General features: G+C 40.6%; 1 protein-coding gene across 1 annotated transcript in view; it reads right to left on the bottom strand.

The window, feature by feature from the left end:
* Positions 1-3: 3 nt before the first annotated feature.
* fstl1b (follistatin-like 1b) overlaps positions 4-15,185 on the bottom strand; it is a 124,265-nt gene continuing 109,083 nt past the window's right edge. Inside the window, exons 7-11 of the mRNA XM_072260288.1 lie at positions 13,820-13,938; positions 9,490-9,602; positions 5,727-5,837; positions 4,436-4,539; positions 4-2,917 (exon numbers count right to left, since the gene is read on the bottom strand). Coding sequence (XP_072116389.1) covers positions 2,873-2,917; positions 4,436-4,539; positions 5,727-5,837; positions 9,490-9,602; positions 13,820-13,938 — 492 coding nt within the window. The 3' untranslated portion in view covers positions 4-2,872. The remainder of the gene's footprint in view (positions 2,918-4,435; positions 4,540-5,726; positions 5,838-9,489; positions 9,603-13,819; positions 13,939-15,185) is intronic.

Below are 15,185 nucleotides of genomic sequence, written 5' to 3'. Positions count from 1 at the left end.
AAGTTTAGAATTTTGTTGGAAAATTTATTGACATGATATCCAAAGATGGTGGTAAGTACAAAAAAACTATGATAATGCAACCTATTAAGATAGTTCAGTGATGCGTATACACAGTTCCACTTGTGTTTTCAAGAAGGTAGTAGTTCAAGATAAGGTAGAAGAAATACAGTCTAAGTCTATAACAATAACAACAGTGAAAATAAGGAATACACTATGCAAACAACCAGACTAGTTAATACTTCATAATGTTCTAATGCCGATGTTGGGGTGCAGAAAGTGATTAAATATCTCACTTGGGTTTGATCTTTACTTCTTAGATCAAGTTTGGGGAGCAGAGGTTTGTCTGGTTTATTTAATTAGATTAATTGATACAATAAAGCAGTTTCAGAGGATGAGATGAAAACAAACTGTGTCATAGTATTACCAATTGTAATTTGTGAAGTCAAGCGTGAACTATGACATCTCTCACTTCAAGCATCTGCCCACTTATGGGTCATGATTCTTTGGGATCCCCTCAAAGATTCTACATGCAGATATTGATCTGCGCTCCCTGTACCCGTTGGATAACCTGCGTATTACTTCTAAGGGTTTTTGGAATTGTTCTCAGCCACCTCATTTGCTTTTTCCTTCGCCACTAATTTTTGTATGGTGAACTCTATAGCAATCAAAGTCACTGACATCATCTTGTTAATTATTGTTTGGATGGAGCGGTATAGCTCTCGATACTAGTATAGAGGCCAGAAAAATTAATCCTTTGTTAACAAAATAATCCTATTCAGCCATGATATATATTTAGAATGATATATGTTTAATGTCACTGCTTCACACCAATAATAAAATTTGCTTTGACTTTTTTTTTATTTTAATCAGTTTTAGTTTTATATAATGCTGGATAATCACCCAAATGCTGAAGAAATAACAGCTTTTAATGACATACAGCACACACAAAATGCTGGAGGAACTCAGCATGCCAGGCAGCATCTATGGAAAAAAAGTGCAGTGGACGTTCCAGGCCGAGACCCTTTGAAGACTGGAAGGGTCTCAGCCCGAAACCTTGACTGTACTTTTTTTTTCCGTGGATGCTGCCTGGCATGCTGAGTTCCTCCAGCATTTTGTGTATGTTGTTTGGATTTCCAACATCTGCAGATCCTCTCGTTTGTTGCCGACATACAATTTGCCTTTATAGGATTATCAATAAGTGGATTTCAGCAGTTTGAAAACATATTCATGTAAAGCAGTTTCATTCTGCTGATACCTACTAAATAAGTGTTCCCAAACTTTTTTTTATGCCATAGACCCCTAACATTAACTGAGGGGATCCCAGGTAAGAAAACCCTGTACTAGAGTCTGCCACCACCAACTTGCACAGGATTTTCAATCTACCCTCAGGTAATCCAACTTTTATGCTCAACACTGTAGATTTTCCTTTTAATATGTAAGAGTTTAAATAAAAATAAGACACTCCAGGTTATTTTAAAAAAAGCTGCATATATCATAAAACATATAAAATAAAAAGAAATAAGGAATGTAGCACCTTTTTGAAATGTTAATTGAGTGCTTGTAAACCTTTTGGGGGAGATATGCCTGTAATCCTGTTTCCTCTGCATGATCTGCAGACCATTTCAGTGGATTTAACTTTGAGTAACATCTTCTGATGACACTAATTCTAATCCTAATAATGGCAGATACCAAAGACCACATCCAAAGGCATCCAGCAGGATCCAAGTGTTGCAGTAAAGTCATGTAATGTGCTATCACTAGTTTTGACAACACTAACTGCTGGTAATGTTGGGATCTCACTTGTATCAAGTTTTGCTTGGAATGGTATAAGCCTTTAAAATATTAAAAATGGCCCTTACTGAATGGTAGAGATTAATGATTGATGCCACTCGACACGTTAACTAGATTTACTCTGTATGGAGTTCAAAGGTATCTTTAAACTCAACAGGGCTCAAACTTGCAGTGGCTGGTTTCTTGTCATCACTCGGTGCTTCATTGCACAGACAGAGGCCCCCTTGAAAAGACAAAATAAGATTGACCTCATAACATATGCAGAAGAATGTAAATTTGATCCAGTTGTCAAGTAAAAACAATCCTTCCTACTTTGATGATGGAAGAAATACCTACAAGAGAAATTGGGAAGTTTCTGAACTGGGACACAGCCACAATCACATAGACATGCAGTTTTTGGAACCACATTATAAATATGTATTAAACATATCATAAAGACTACTTAAAATTTGAGATTATTATTTTTACTTACAACACCAAATGTTTTCTTCCTGACACACCAATTCTGGGTCTTTTGAAAGCTTTGGTCATCAAAGAGCACCAAGGAACATCACAACTTTAGCTCCAAGTCCTTAAACTACATTAGACTAATTTTGTGTGTTCAAATTTAAAAAATCATTCATCGTATCTCATCATTCTACTCAAAATTACATACATTGGTTTAGACTGCTGGAAAGCTTTATTATTTACAATTTTGATCTGGAGTGCTGCCTCAGGAAACTCCACTTATGTGCAAGGCAAGGGAATGTGGATAATTAAAATGCAGAGAAATGTGAGATATTTCCCACCATCACAGGACTATATAGCTATTGCAACTGAAACCAACAGTATATCATTTATGGCCAGCTCTTTTTAAAATTACAGTACATTTTTAAGAAGTCTGTTTGAATAACACCATGAATAACACCAAGGACTCCCTCCATCCCCAGCAAAAACCCAAAAAAATGCTGCTTGTAATGTGCATGTATATACTTAGTAGTGATTGTTGAAGTTCCAAGTATTTTTTTGGTTGGCTTAATGTAGAGAAACATGTTGAGGGGAAAATAAAATCAACTTTGTTTCTCCGCCAATCTCGGCTTTCTCAGATGTCTTTGACATTTGCCTTCTTCGTCTTCTGAGCGGTCTCCTGCAATGAAATGGAAAAATAAGCTTAGAATTGTGCGCTGCCTGCTGAGAAATATCAAAACATGATAAATTAACTTTGAATAAAAAAGCAATTTGCTTTCAATGTAAGTAATATATGTATTTAGATAATTTCATCCCAAAAAATGTGATAGTAAATTTCAAATTGAATGGCAGACTAACATGCACTGTTTAAGACTACTATCCCTTGGATTTTAAAACTTTATACACAGGCACAAAGGAGACCAACTATAACAAATGAATCATTATTCAGGGTACAAGATGGAGATGAAGAGGCAAGAATCTCTCCTTTGCATCTCACATTAAATGCGCAATACAGTGTTAGCTTGTTTTGTTTGAATTCTAAGATTTAGTTTCATTGTAATCAATGGAATTGAATTTCACTAGCCAATTATAACATGAAGCAACCAATTTTTGCAGGTTTTACATAAGTTAATCAAGAATAAATGAAATGCCTGATTTTTAATAGATTATATTCAGGGAGAAATTGCCACTGAGGCCCTCTGTTAGTTGGAGTTGAGCATGCATATTGTGTCCGAGCTGCCTTCATGATATGCAAGTCAGGGCAGTGCGATATGGAGAGCAATCTTTCCCCCAAGCAGTAGGCTCCTCGTCTTCACACAGCTGATGAATCCAAAAGGAACAGCAGAGACTGATACAGTTTGGTACCAGCGGCATTGCAAGACTTGCTAGTCTGTGTGGAACTCAACGTAGGACTGCCTTAGAAACTCCAGGCCCAGATTCTTCCTCGGGGGCTTACTCCAAGTGGGTATGGCCACAAGGCAATGGAGGTTTGGAATAAGAGATTTTCTTCTTCCAGTTCAGCTGCCAATCATGGCTAACAAACACCATCCGCCTGAAGCAACAGGTTTTAAAGCAGTAGTAACCTACCTTTGCCTCTTCTGTCAGTGGAAGCAGTTCCACTGTGTATAGCAGCAAAGCCACACATGGCCAGAAGCTGGACTTGGTTGCCAGAAGCTATTTGAGATGCACATCATTGGGAGCATTTAATATGTGGTGGGAGCTTATTCCCCACTACCCCCTGGCTACGCCAACCTTAAGATTGCCATTAAAGTCATGCTTTTGATATATTATTTTGGCCATTTACATTAACTTAGGATATTTATTGCTTGCACTGCATTGGTTTTCACTTTATATTTAAACAGCATTATAGTTTGAAGGCCAAAACTTGCACTGCACTTGAATTAAAAAATGTCAAATTTTGATCTACTCAAACCTGAATGTTCTTGTTTGATACAATTTGGCAAAGTGTGCTATTGTATAATTCTATGATTTCTCACATTGATACATATAAATTTAGAGTTGCTACACATCAGGAACACTTAAATACAGATCCGGAAATGTCTGGTAGAGATGTAAATCAAGCAAGTATATATGAAAACAGGATTTGAAATACATGGAGAAGGAACTGTTCCTCTGTTAAGTGCACAATCATCATCACTCAGCTGGCCCTTCAATCACAGAGTGATTTTGTACTAACCTGATGTTTGTTGAGCTCTTGAACATATTTTGTCCATTCCTCTTCAGTCATTACATCATCTTCAGTTGCCTGTGACTGCAGCCCAGGGATCTTCTTATTGTTACCTTCAATGAAAGAACATAAAGCAATAGTTACTACAGGCACAGGGAGACAGAATACAAAATAGAAATGAATCATCAGTACAAAATACGGAAGCAAACCAATTAAGTACAATAACATGGCTATGCAGAGATTAATTATGCACAAAACCTACAGTTTGTCCAAGAAATACGTGTGTTAAAATGGTATAATGACTAGTACCTTGTGGTGAGCTTGTTCCACACAATTAATTAATAACAACTGGATTAATTGTCAGAGCAATGTTAACTTTATAGTTACTACAGATAATTAAGAATATCTTGTATTTGTATGGAAAAGACCATGAAATCATTCTGCAGTACGGATTAACCTTTGAAAGCTCCTGGGTAGTAAACAGAAGTTCCCACACTCTGGGTGTACAATGAGAAAATCTGGATAACTCACAAAAGCAGGTAAAACTGGTAATGTACATCATTACATTGATGATAGTACGAGGCTTTCCAAAACTCTTAATATGTCAGTAAACTGTTCCAGCTAAATGGGTATTTTCAATGCTCTTTATTTTAAATGTGATTTCTTCAATCAACAGTCTTCTAGACTGTGTCTTAATGTAGCAAAAATTTCTTCTTGGCACTCTTTGGGTGCCTGGAGTTTCCAATGCACCGAAGAACAATTAAAACATCAACCCTTCCAAGTTTTATTTCAGAAACTTGTTAAAAAGTTCTTTGTCCTGAGTTCTGCAGTACTGTGAAATGCCATTTCTTTTGTTTTTGTAACAAAGTCCTCAAAGGCGGTGCGTTTCCCGAATCGTTGAAGGGAATAGCTAAGTAGCAGTCGCTGCCTCAAGCTGCTTTTGAAGATGAAACTTTTTTTTTTGTTTCTCTGGAGTTTTTGAGAGAGTTGTTTCTGCCCTTGGTTCTTCTATTATTACTTGCTTGTATGATGTTAAGCAGGGAATTAACAAATGCATCTGTATTCAAGCCCTAAATACTAGCACAAAGGATGTTAACTTGTACTTTACCTCCGCCAGAGCAATATGATGGTTTTTTTTTTAATTCCCTATTCCACCTATAAATGCCACTGACCATTTAACATTGTCAGCAGGTGTACATGAGGAGAAAGATGGAAAATTGACAACCCTCCTCCCTCATTCTCCTTGGAATTCTATGTGGAACCATATTAGTATTATTCCTGCGGAAGAATTTTCACTTACCATCACAGGTCATGGCAGTACACACCCAGTTGCCACAGGCGCAGACACATCGGTTGCATTCTACTGTAGTTTCAGCTCCATCCTCATAGGTTTCATCTTCCAAGGCACATTCTATAATAGATCAGACAATTATTTTTAGTTGTGTTATCCTCACATTGTGCACAACAAGCCATCAAAAAGGAGGTAAAATTTGCGTTATTCACCGGTGACCACACTGCTGCAATAAACAGTATATTTTCGATGTTAAATTTAATCAATGTCGGTCTCTTCAGCGAAACTAAAACTACGAAAGTGGGCACGTGTCCTCGGTGGTTCTGTACTGGGCAGTGATGGTCAGTCTCTGCGGTTCAATTGCTGAAAAGAAGAACCACTGCACAAACTGTGTTTTACTACAATTTGGTACAAGAAAAAGAAACAGCAACTTGCTGCTAAAATTAAAACTGGAAATGCTTGGGGAAAACAAAAATTTAAGTCAGGCAACTTCTGTGGAAAGAGAAGCAGTATGAACATTTTGGGTGGGTCAACCGTTCTTTAGGATGCTGGGTGTTGACCTCGACACAGACTTGGCTGGTAAAACCAACACCATGGCTGTTTAGAGGAAGGGGATGAGCAACCAGACTATTTTCTAAGGAAGCTGAGGTCCTTCGATGTGTGCAGCAGGACATTGGAGATCTTTTATCAGTCTATCGTAGCGGGTGCAGTGTTCTTTGCTGCTTTATGTTAGGAGAGCAGCATTGGTGCTGGTGACACAAAAAGACTGAATAAACACCTCACAAAGGCTGGATCCATCCTTGGCTACAACCCAGACTCAAAATTGAGTTACTGGTGGAGAGGAGGTCACTCAATAAACTGTTATCCATCACGGACCATCTGGCACATCCTCTCCATGACCTACTGAATTAGCAGCAAAGCGCCTTTTCAAACAGGCTCATTCAGCTCCACTGTCACAAAGGTCATTACAGAAAATCTTTTCTACCAAATGCAATACCACAGTTCATCTTTGTGTGACAGGAGAACATACATCATAGTACAATAGTCTCTGCTTTATTGTTTTGTACATTATTGCACATTGGTACATTCTTAGTGTGTATATTATTATTCTGTACATTAGTTAAGTCTGCACACTGTTAAGTGTGTTTTCAAATGTTGCTGCTGTAACAAAACGATTTCTCCCTCAGGCTCAGTAAAGTATTTATTATTATTAGGATATGAACATTATGGCCTGCCCGAAACTGCCAACTAAATGTAACCAGAGGCTCAATTCTTGGATTGTTCATGTGAAAGCAATGTTGTTGGATGGCTTGACTTTTAAGTAAACTTGGAGGTTTTGAGAAGCCAACTTTGCCAGTAGCTTTCCAGTGCCCGCAGTATAACAGTTGTGCTTGGAAAGCTATAAACGTTTAAATTACAGGCAGCTCGTCCAACATTAGTTGCTTGAGCATAAACCAGTTGGTTACTTAGCAACGGGTAGTCCAGGCCTCACAAGCATGCAAGGGGGCAGAAAGCACTGCTGTCGAGTGGACCCTGTGTTCTGTGCTTGGTCTAAGGTCTTGATTTGCATATACCATTATCCTCAATTGCTGAAAGTTTCTACCAATGCATAGAAGATGATGTATTTCATTATTGATGTCTGCCTTACCTGAGAGGTGCCTCCCAACATACAGAAAGGCCCGTATTTCTTAGGTCTCACCATAAACATTAATTGTCAGAGGTCGGTTTTATGCATTGTGGCAGGTTAATGGAGGACTTCTATCTTGCAGACATTGAATGTAAAGCTGATTCTCATAGACTACAATAATAATTGGTCTACTAAGGTTGGGGATGATCTTGGTTCAGGACAGTATTCAATGTAGCTTGAACAGCTCCCCATTATACCTGAAGAGTTGGAACAGCATAGTGGTGCAGTTAATGCTGCTGCCACCATATAGCTGCAGTGATTCCGGTTCAGGACGCTGTGTGTATGGAGTTTACATGACATGTTCTCCTTGTGACCGCTTGGATCTCCCCCTACATCTCAAAGACATGCTGGATGATGCATTAACTGGATCTGTAAATTCTCTCAAATCTAGTTCTATGTGGGGGTACCTGGGTAGGTATGCATCAGAGCCAGGAGCCAGGCCAACAACTTTGACCAGATGTGTGGCAGGAACTGGATGCCGAATGTGCATCCAGAGCCAGGGATGTGGGTATGCGCACACTCACGCTGGTCAGTCACTTTCTGGAACAGACTCAGTTCAAGTTCAAAGTAAATTTTATTATCAAAGTACATATATGTCATCATATACAACCCTGAGATTCATGTTCTTGTGGGCATAGTCAACAAATTTATAGAATAATAACCATAACAGAATCAATGAAAGACCACCCAGTTTGAGTGTTCAACCAGAGTGCAGAAGACAAAAAACTGTGCAATGCAAAAAGAAGAAACAGTAATGATAAATATTGAGAACCTGAGATGAAGAGTCCTTGAAAGTGAATCCATTGGTTGTGGGAACATTTCAATGATGGGGCAAGAGAAGTTGAGTGAAGTTATCCCCTTTGGTTCAAGAGTCTGACGGTTGAGGGGTAGTAACTGCTCCTGAACCTGGTGGTGCGAGTCCTCAGGCTCTGTACCTTCTTCCTGATGGGAGCAGTGAGAAGAGAGCATGTCCTGTGTGGTGGGAGTCCCGGATGATGGATGCTGCTTTCCTACTCAGCGTTACATGTAGATGTGCTCAATGGTTGCGAGGGCTTTACCAGTGACAGACTGGGCTGTATCCACTATTTTTTGTAGGATTCTCTGTTCAAGTGTTTTGTCTTGCAGTCAAAAGTCAGTTTTGGAGTTTACCCAGTTTATCTCGATGAAAGGTTTGCATAAAAAATTCTGTTTAAAAACTACATCTTATAGTATGAACAAAAAGCAGTCATGCTGGAGCAATGAACTCCAACATTGTGCTTACCCGCTGTATCCAGCTGTGAATGCACTGTATTGACATAATATCAGATAAGGACCATAATAATATCATATGACTGAGGAGCAAGTAGGACATGTTGCCCATTATTGTCTGCTCTGCTACTCATGGCTGTTATTTCAGCTCAGTCGCTGCTTTTGTGTAATATCCCCATAGCCTTTGATTCTCCCAAATCCCAGAGAAATATTGACAGGGTGGGATTGGGTCGGGTAGGGGATGGAATGGTGGAGCACCATCTACCACATACTGTATGAGTGCAACAAGCCAGACTGGGACATACAAAACCACTCAAAGGTATCCTGCAGTAGACCATTTAACATGTCAATACCATGTCCTCATGAAGCACAAACAGTTGTCTTTGATGAAATTTCTTACAACAAATATTTCCTTTTCAAGGACACGACTCTCCTGATCATAGACTAGGTAAATTCATTGTACACAGGTGCTGAACTACGGATGACAGATCTAATTCTTGTTCTACGTTCACTGGAGTTAACGATTTGGGAATGTGAAACTGTCTAGAACCATCATCCTCTCAGAGGCTAAGTTAGCTAAACTTATTGGTCTTTCACTTTTACAAAGCTCTTAATTGATGTGAACAGCCCGCAAGCACAGGATCAGGATTAGTTGTGATAAGTACTAACAATTTCATGCTCCCGACTTTCATATGAAGAATGGCAATTAGAATAAGATCAGGAAATATTGCCAAACGTAGAAAGAATACCGATAGAGGGGAATAAATGGGGAAATGAAAGCAAGGAGAGAAAGGTAAAAGTGTCAAAAACTAGTTGATGTATGTAGTTTATACTTACTTTTCTCAGGAGGGATAAAACCAGGATTCAGGCAGTTGAGGAATTCATTGAAGCTGAGTTTCCAGTCAGCGTTCTCGTCAGACAGCTCAATCAGTGCATCCACACACAGACCCCTACAGAATATCACATAATAACAAAGTGGTTTGGTATGAACATGTTTTTAAAAATGCATTTTGTACTCAGGTGGACTTTTTTCCACAGACTTGTCACTTGCCCTTAATTCTCATCTGACTTGATGGGCCAAATGGCCGAATTCTGCTCCTATGTCTTATGGTCTAAGTCAGGGGTTCCCAACCTGGGTCTATGGACCCCTTGCTTAATGGTATTGGTCCATGGCAAAAGAAAAGGTTGGGAATCCTGGTTTAAATAAATATCCAAGTCTTTTATCCTGGTAGCAGCAGAGATACAGAGCAGATTGGGAGGCAGATTTTGGAAAGGTGCAAAAATAACAGGGTTGTTATCATGGGTGACTTTAACTTCTCTAATATTGATTGGCACCTGATTAGTTCCAAGGGTTTAGATGGGGCAGAGTTTGTTAAGTGTGTCCAGGACGGATTCCTGTCACAGTATGTGGACAGGCCGCCCGGGGGAATGCCATACTAGATCTAGTACTAGGTAATGAACCAGGACAGGTCACAGATCTCTCAGTGGGTGAGCATCTGGGGGACAGTGACCACCGCTCCCTGGCCTTTAGCATTATCATGGAAAAGGATAGAATCAGAGAGGACAGAAAAATTTTTAATTGGGGAAAGGCAAATTATGAGGCTATAAGGCTAGAACTTGCGGGTGTGAATTGGGATGATGTTTTTGCAGGGAAACGTACTATGGACATGTGGTTGATGTTTAGAGATCTCTTGTGGGATGTTAGGGATAAATTTGTCCCGGTGAGGAAGATAAAGAATGGTAGGATGAAGGAACCATGGGTAACAAGTGAAGTGGAAAATCTAGTCAGGTGGAAGAAGGCAGTGTACATGAGGTTTAGGAAGCAAGGATCAGATGGGTCTATTGAGGAATACAGGGAAGCAAGAAAGGAACTTAAGAAGGGGCTGAGAAGAGCAAGAAGGGGGCATGAGAAGGCCTTGGCGAGTAGGGTAAAGGAAAACTCCAAGGCATTCTTCAATTATGTGAAGAAAAAAAGGATAACAGGAGTGAAGGTAGGACCGATTAGAGATAAAGGTGGGAAGATGTGCCTGGAGGCTGTGGAAGTGACCGAGGTCCTCAATGAATACTTCTCTTCGGTATTCAGCAATGAGAAGAAACTTGATGATGGTGAGGACAATATGAGTGAGGTTGATGTTCTGGAGCATGTTGATATTAAGGGAGAGGAGGTGTTGGAGTTGTTAAAATACATTAGGACAGATAAGTCCCTGGGGCCTGACGGAATATTCCCCAGGCTGCTCCACGAGGCGAGAGAAGAGATTGCTGAGCCTCTCGCTAGGATCTTTATGTCCTCGTTGTCCACAGGAATAGTACTGGAGGATTGGAGGGAGGCGAATGTTGTCCCCTTGTTCAAAAAAGGTAGTAGGGATAGTCCGAGTAATTATAGACCAGGGAGTCTTATGTCTGTGGTGGGAAAGCTGTTAGAAAAGATTCTTAGAGATAGGATCTATCGGCATTTAGAGAAACATGGTCTGATCAGGGACAGTCAGCATGGCTTTGTGAAGGGCAGATCATGTCTAACAAGCCTGCTAGAGTTCTTTGAGGAGGTGACCAGGCATATAGATGAGGGTAGTGCAGTGGATGTGATCCATATGGATTTTAGTAAGGCATTTGACAAGGTTCCACACAGTAGGCTTATTCAGACAGTTAGAAGGCATGGGATCCAGGGAAGTTTGGCCAGGTGGATTCAGAATTGGCTTGCCTGCAGAAGGCAGAGGGTGGTGGTGGAGGGAGTACATTCAGATTGGAGGATTGTGACTAGTGGTGTCCCACAAGGATCTGTTCTGGAACCTCTACTTTTCATGATTTTTATTAACGTTTGCAAACGACACAAAGGTTGGTGGTGTTGTAGATGGTGTAGAGGATTGTCAAAGATTGCAGAGAGACATTGATAGGATGCAGGAGTGGGCTGAGAAGTGGCAGATGGAGTTCAACCCAGAGAAGTGTGAGGTGGTACACTTTGGAAGGACAAACTCCAAGGCAGAGTACAAAGTAAATGGCAGGATACTTGGTAGTGTGGAAGAGCAGAGGGATCTCGGGGTACATGTCCACAGATCCCTGAAAGTTGCCTCACAGGTAGATAAGAAAGCTTATGGAGTGTTAGCTTTCATAAGTCGGGGGGTAGTCGCGGGGTAATGATGCAGCTCTATAAAACTCTGGTTAGGCCACACTTGGAGTATTGTGTCCAGTTCTGGTCACCTCACTATAGGAAGGACGTGGAAGATCATAAGACAAAGGAGCAGAAGTAGGCCATTCGGCCCATCGAGTCCGCTCCGCCATTTTACCATGAGCTGATCCATTGTCCTATTTAGTCCCACTTCCCCGCCTTCTCACCATAACCCCTGATGCCCCGGCTACTCAGATACCTATCAATCTCTGCCCTAAATACACCCAATGACTTGGCCTCCACTGCTGCCCGTGGCAACAAATTCCATAGATTCACCACCCTCTAACTAAAAAGATTTCTTCGCATTTCTGTTCTGAAAGGGCGCCCTTCAATCCTTAAGTCATGCCCTCTCGTACTAGACTCCCCCATCATGGGAAACAACTTTGCCACATCCACTCTGTCCATGCCTTTTAACATTCGAAATGTTTCTATGAGGTCTCCCCTCAATCTTCTAAACTCCAAGCATTGGAAAGGGTACAGAGATTTACCAGGATGCTGCCTGGTTTAGAAAGTATGCATTATGATCAGAGATTAAGGGAGCTAGGGCTTTACTCTTTGGAGAGAAGGAGAATGAGAGGACACATGATAGAGGTGTACAAGATAAGAGGAATAGATAGAGTAGATAGCTGCGCCTCTTCCCCAGGGCACCACTGCTCAATACAAGAGGACACGGCTTTAAGGTAAAGGGTGGGAAGTTCAAGGGGGATAATAGAGGAAGGTTTTTTACTCAGAGAGTGGTTAGTGCGTGGAATGCAATGCCTGAGTCAGTGGGGGAGGCAGATACACTAGTGAAGTTTAAGAGACTACTAGACAGGTATATGGAGGAATTTAAGGTGGGGGCTTATATGGGAGGCAGGGTTTCAGGGTCCGCACAACATTGTGGGCCGAAGGGCCTGTACTATGCTGTACTATTCTATGTTATATGTTCTATAAAAGTGCCCCCACAGCTCATTAGGATTTTTGCTGCCTGCCCTGAAGGCAATCTGGAAAGAGGAAGAGAGTCTCATTTCATTTTACATAAATCTAGTGCCATGATAGTTATATTTCAACTGAGATTAGTTGTAGATGTTTGTGTCAAAGGCTTCTACTCAAGTAGACTTTAGCAGTCCATTGACAAGATGTCACCTAAAGATACTGGTTTTTAAACTCTGCCTTTGTCAGAGGAGTATGGCCACGTCTACTTAATTGGCTAACGTGCCTAATTTAATACAATAAAACTCTGGCACCCTTGGGACTTTGGTGGTTTAGACTAGAGGATTTACATTCTATTGGATGTTGTTCATATGGATACTCCAACACACTTCTAGCTTACTTTAAAAAAAAGTGTTTCATAGTGGTGTAATAATGTTATAGTGATCAGAGTGAGTCAAATGGCGCAGTGGAACAGGGTCTCAGTGAGTAAAAGATGAAGCAAGTGAGCATGCAAAATGGGGCCCCAATGAATTTAGGGGGAACGTGGGCAACAGGGAACCATGGGAAATGAGTCTTGGTGTTTTTAATGGGAGCAATATGAGACAGATGCTTAACAATTGGGATTTCCAAAGTATTGCATAGGGGACTGTTGGAACTTCACTTCATAAGAGGGTGTGGGTAAACAAACTTTCTAGACAAGAATACCAGCTCACCTACCCCTTATCAGTCATGTGGAACCATGAATGTTCTATCTCAAACAGATTCCTGAGGAACAATGGACAGAGACTTAGGCTTCTTATCTCGAGGTTTCAATCAAATGCATAGCACATTCACCTGTCTTAGAGTTTCTTAACGGCAATCAGAATTTTTACAATAACCCTCAGCTGCTTCAGGTACTTCATACACACAACGTAGATAAACTTTGTTTATCATTAGCCTTTGACCACTTGTGGGCCTGTAGCTAGAGCAGACTTGGTCCTTTGTATCTTTTTCAGTTACTACACTGTCCCATAATTAGTCAAATTGCTTAGTTCCACAACCAACTGAAGACAGTGTATCAATTGAAAAAAGCCCTCTCACTTCCTGCCTTACCGAAGAAGTTTGGTCTCATCTTCCTCGGCGCGTAAGGTAATGTTGATAGCAGTCTCATTGTGCTCGATGAACTTCAGGAACTCATTAGAATCTAAGTAGGCATCACCACCATCGTAACTCTGTCAAAAATAAAATTAAGGTTCTTTCAAAAGCAGAACATGAACAAACCCAAATGATCCAAGGATATTGGGATAGAACAGATGTGAAGCATTGTCCAGATCAACCTCCCTAACTGTAAAAGTGGGTCATCTGCAGATCTGTAAAAAATATGGGAGATGATCAATAGAATAGCTGTGGAAAAGAATGGTGGCAGAGTCAGTCTCGGTAAACTTAAAACAGGGCAGCCAGGGCTCCGGTATTTTTGCACTCGAGGCGTCTGTAGTCAAGGAGCACACAGCTAAAATCAACCTGATCTTCCAGACTTCACTTCTCTGAAATCTGGCTGTACCCACAGATAACGCTGAAAACAAAACCATATCTAAAATGTGTTTGTGGAATACCAGCAAGCTGAAATTTCCGACTCTCTATCTTACTGCCCAACCCCTGCACCAACACCACAACCCTTGAGAACACCGATGGAGTTTCCCTGTGAAATTAAAAATAATTAAATTCAATTTTATGAAGTACCTGTAGCAGCTGAAAGGGGGGGTTTGACAATTTAATAGATCTTGTAGCTTGAAAGATTTGCATTAATTTTATTAAGGTGGAGGTCATCAACCATCCCATTGGAAATGATCTACATTGTGTGTATGATATGTTCTGCAGCTCAGCATCTCTGGTTGCTGTAACTGCACTGATATGTAATATAGGAAGAGGAGCAGAGATGTGCTGGTTTGGCAGGAGAAAGACCTCTGGGGAACATGGTTTAAAAATATCCACAGGAGTGGTGCATTAAATCTTTAAATGTAAGGTGACAGTATACAGTAATGGCAGGAGTCTTAACACTGTTGATGTACAGAGGGATTTTGGGATCCAAGTCCATAGCTCCCAGAAAGTGGCTGCAAGGTTGATAGGGTGGTAAAGAAAGTATATGACATGCTTGCCATATTAGTCAAGGTACTGAGTTCAAGAGTTAAGAACATAGAAAACCTACAGCACAATACAGGCCCTTCCGCCCACAAAGCTGTGCCAAACATGTCCCTACCTTAGAACTACCTAGGCTTTATCCACAGCCCTCTATTTTTCTAAGCTCCACGTAAGAAGTTATGCTTCCACTTCATAAAATGCTGGAGTATTGATAAAGTTCTGCTCGCCTCATTAGGGGAAAGATGTAGATGCTTTGAAGAGGGTACAGACTAAGTTTAACAAGATACTGCCTAGATTTTTTTTTGCATAGCAGGGGAATTAAGGGTTATGGGAAAAAGCA

This window comes from Mobula birostris, chromosome 6 (genome assembly GCF_030028105.1).
Source record: "Mobula birostris isolate sMobBir1 chromosome 6, sMobBir1.hap1, whole genome shotgun sequence".
NCBI classification, from domain to species: Eukaryota; Metazoa; Chordata; class Chondrichthyes; order Myliobatiformes; family Myliobatidae; genus Mobula; species Mobula birostris.
Note: the sequence above shows the minus strand (reverse complement) of the source record. Positions and strands in the feature narration are given on the sequence as shown.